At 34.6% G+C, this 4,071-nt stretch overlaps 1 protein-coding gene across 1 annotated transcript; it reads left to right on the top strand.

Annotated features, from left to right (window-relative positions):
• Positions 161 to 3,586, top strand: LOC104738272. Its single transcript, XM_010458472.1, has 4 exons — positions 161 to 600; positions 773 to 1,061; positions 3,272 to 3,499; positions 3,557 to 3,586. Exons 1-4 carry the CDS (start codon positions 161 to 163, stop codon positions 3,584 to 3,586), a joined length of 987 nt encoding a protein of 328 aa, XP_010456774.1.

Below are 4,071 nucleotides of genomic sequence, written 5' to 3'. Positions count from 1 at the left end.
AAAAAGTCATATATACTTTGTAACTATACAACTTGAACATACGTTATTAATTATACTTGTTCGCGAAACGGAGATTTGAAATGGTCAAAATAACATTTTCCTTTTATACCATATTTCACTCTAACCATTATCAAGGAAAAACAAACAAACAAACAACGAGATGTCCTCCTCGAGTGTAGAACAACACGTAGTCCATCATAATACCCATACCCATCCATTAACGAAGGTTGACAAATATGGTGATTTCACTTGCGGTGGCTGTAAAACCTACGGCTCTGGGAAGACCTATCGCTGCGTCCTGTGCGACTACGATCTTCATGACCACTGTGCTACGTGTCCCTCCACCCTCCTCACCTTTATGCATCCACAGCATGAGCTCAAGCTAGTCGTTAATGGAGCAGAACATACGTGCGACATCTGCCATGGATTGGTCGAAGGATTATATTACAGTTGCGAGGCTTGCTGTATAAAATTCCATCCACTCTGCACACAGCAGCGTCAGTTTTTGAGGTACGTGCCTCACTCGGCTCATCTCTTAGAGCTGAGTCAGTGTGGAGCGAGCAACACATGCATGGTTTGCCGAGGTGCGATATTGAGCGTGTTCATTTGTCTGACGCAGGCGGCTGCGACAGCGGCAGCGACGGCGGCAAACGCAACTTTTTTGATCGCCGCAACTAATCGACGTCTAAAATTAGAATCAGCGTTCGCCGCAGCGTCTTGCCGCAAGCACCTGCGGCAACCAAACAAACAACAACACATGCGGCTGCCGCAGCTTGCGGTATAAGTGCGATCTATGCATGCTAGATGTTCACGTGGAATGCGTTAATTCCTCTACACCAGCTGTGACAGAAACACAAATGGATTTGCACACGCTTCAGTATCCCCAGCCTTATAATGACGAAAGCGAATATAAACACAGCTACGAGCAGACAAAAAAAGGTTCAGGTAAAAGAAAAAGAGTGTTTAGATTTTTGAAGGATTTTACAGTGGAAGTTGTCTGCACTATAATCTCTGAAATGGAGGCCGAACTTGGCCTTCAGCGCCTTGCTTTGAAATGGCACGTCTTTAAATACGCCATTATGTTTTATTTTTCTGTTGTTTATGTTTGCTTATGTTTTATGTTTATACAATAAATTCAATCAAACCAAAATTCATTGATAGGAACCCAAATAAAATTTTAAATAATTCATCAATTGCTTGTTTAATCTCAGAAAATTGGATAACAATATCATTGGGAATGGACCAATTAAAAACATGAAATTATTTGTACCATGCATTTAACGAAACGTTCCTGCACGCTTGTTTGGACAATCAAGTGAAGTCTGAATACAAGAGCTCACAAATCTACGGTTATTCGAGATATTTGTTTTTTTATAGCAGCCAATGTATTGTTCTCTCGTAAAACAAGTTCTGAGTTCTTAAATTTTTGCATATGGTTTAAGTGATTATTTTCTATAAAACCTCATTGAAAAACCTATAACGGCATAACATTGTTCTAATTTTATCTTATAGAAATTCATTGAACAATCTTAAAATATCAGGTTATATTACTAATTCAATAATAATATTACGTGCACATCTAATCCACTAGTTTAGCCAACTAGCCAATGTCAACTAAACTGCTCTCCTACCATCGTATAAGTTTCTGACGACTGGGTTAAGTTATTATTTCGTACCAGCACAAGTGAACAAAAGTTTATTTCTGACCGCAAGTGAAGGAATATCCTACTATATTAATTGGGAAGTATAATATGAAACTAACCTTAAAATTTGTTAAAAATTACATTCAATTGCTATTAGAAAAACTTAATTAACTTTAGTTAAATAATTAAATAAAGATAATTAATAAAAAATAAAAAACGCTGACAGATCAAATATAAAAAAATCTAGAAAAATAAAAAATATATTTTCTCTCTCTAATAAATTATGGACGAAAATTACTAAATATATTTTTAAAAAATATAAACCAATCAGAATTTCAAAAACTAAGATTTTTATCCAAGTACACAGTATAATTACTTTTAATAACTAAATTTGGAAGATTTTATTAAGATTTCAAATTATGATTCTCCTATCATCTTAATTTTCTTTTATTTACAAATTTTTTGGAATTTTCATATAATACTTATGATTAGTAAAATGCAGAATTTATTCTGCATATGTTGTGATTTGAATTTTTTTAAAACGAAGATATATTACTCAATATAAAAAAAAATATGTATTTTAATTTCCACATTGGCGGGTTGGTAAAACTAAATTTCTATAGATGATAAATTAATAACTTAGATTTGTTCACAATTAAAACTACTACTTTATATTTCACAAAATAATGATGCAAATACAACAAACAAACAATATAAAACTGTAATATATGTCAAAAAATAAAATTCTATAATATTCTAAAATAATTAGTATTCAAAGAGACTAATAGATTTACAGAACAATTAAAATAAATATTATCTCAAACAAAATAACTTAAAAAAAAATTATATAACAATAAATTTTATTATTATATTAGAATTGTTTTTTAAATGTTGACACGTGCTTAAAGCACGGGATATCTCCTAGTTATTATTTATTTGAGGTGGTCTAGCGAAAGTTTATAATTTTTAACGAAAAATAAGAAAGTTCTCTCTTATTTTTTAACGCTTGCTTGGGTGTGAAAGATCTCTCAAATCCTAACTGTTTCAAGAAACTGAAATATATTAAAAAAAATGTATTCCTCAAGGCCAGAACAACATGTAATCCAATAATTCATCGATCGCTACTTTAACGTCTGTGACCTAGAATACCAGTTTCGGCTATGCATCGATCGATGCAGGGTGTTTTTCGATTGATGCAAGGTACAATTCTATAGAAAAACATAAGTTAAACATATGTGTTGTTGCGTTTTGTGTTTTGGAAACTCGAGGGGACGAGTATAAAAAGTTGTTTCGACTCCCTTGGCCGAGTTTGGTCACTTTTTCCTTCTGCAAAAGAGAGAAAACTTCCAGAGGTTTACTATGAGTGTTCTTGAGGAGTTATAAGCCGTTTCTAGAGAGATCCGACACTGTGAGTGTGAATTTGAGGCTGAGCACGTGAGAGGAGCTTGCTAGGAGGCTATTTTCATGGGTTTTAGAATCAGATTCTTTTTTCTCAAAAGTGAGTGCATAATGATGGCTGATCTAAACGATTAGATGTGTGTTTTGTGTGATTTTTTGTTGTTGATTGCCTGTGCGCTTGCTTATGAGTGTTTTCCGTGGTGTTCATGGCCTTTGGAATGCGTTTCTAGTATCATAGAGCCAAGATGAGTCAGAGGAGATTGTGTTTGGTGATGCTTCGTGCGACTGCATCGATCGATGTATGGTGTGCATCGGTCGATGCAGGTAGGGATTTAACGGAGACGATGGGAGTTGCATCGTTCGATTCAAGAAGTGCATCGGTAAACGCAGGAGGCGTTGCATCTGCCGATGCAAGGTGTGAATCAGTAGATGCAAGGAGTGCATCGATCGTTGCAAGGGTGAGTTGATGGTTTATCGTTGTTGTTATCTCTGCTGTTTGTATTGAATGTTAATAGGTTGTTAGTGAGTATGAGATCACTAGTTAAATGATATGTTAGAAAAAAAAGGGTTGGGTTGTTTCATACAAACCATCAAATAAAAAATCAGAACAAAGCTGGTGAGAAAAGAGGCTGAAACATTGAATGCCCTCGTGTATCTTCAACGAGAGAGTGGTAGATACATCATCTTCGAGGGCACGATCAGACAGTGGGTTTCTTACCAACTCTCATCAGATTATTCAATAACAACTTTTTCTTTTTTTCTGGTGGTTTTAAGCTGATAGAAGCAGCTGAATATAATATTATATAACCTATATATATAATATGTGACTAAATCACCTAATAGAGCGTCGATTCTTGAACTGTTTGAAATTCAGAAGTGACTGTGTTGTTCAAGTTGTAGAAGAGTTTAGACATTACTACCTTTTCTGAAGATCTTTGGTAATTTAGTTTGTAGATAGGAGGACTGTAGGATTTCAGGAGCAACAACTGTATAATAGATGCCATTATGTACTTGTAATTTTTATAATATA

Source organism: Camelina sativa, chromosome 13 (assembly GCF_000633955.1).
Source record: "Camelina sativa cultivar DH55 chromosome 13, Cs, whole genome shotgun sequence".
Taxonomy (NCBI): Eukaryota; Viridiplantae; Streptophyta; class Magnoliopsida; order Brassicales; family Brassicaceae; genus Camelina; species Camelina sativa.
The sequence above is the reverse complement of the archived record's forward strand: the minus strand, read 5'-3'. Positions and strand labels throughout refer to the sequence as shown.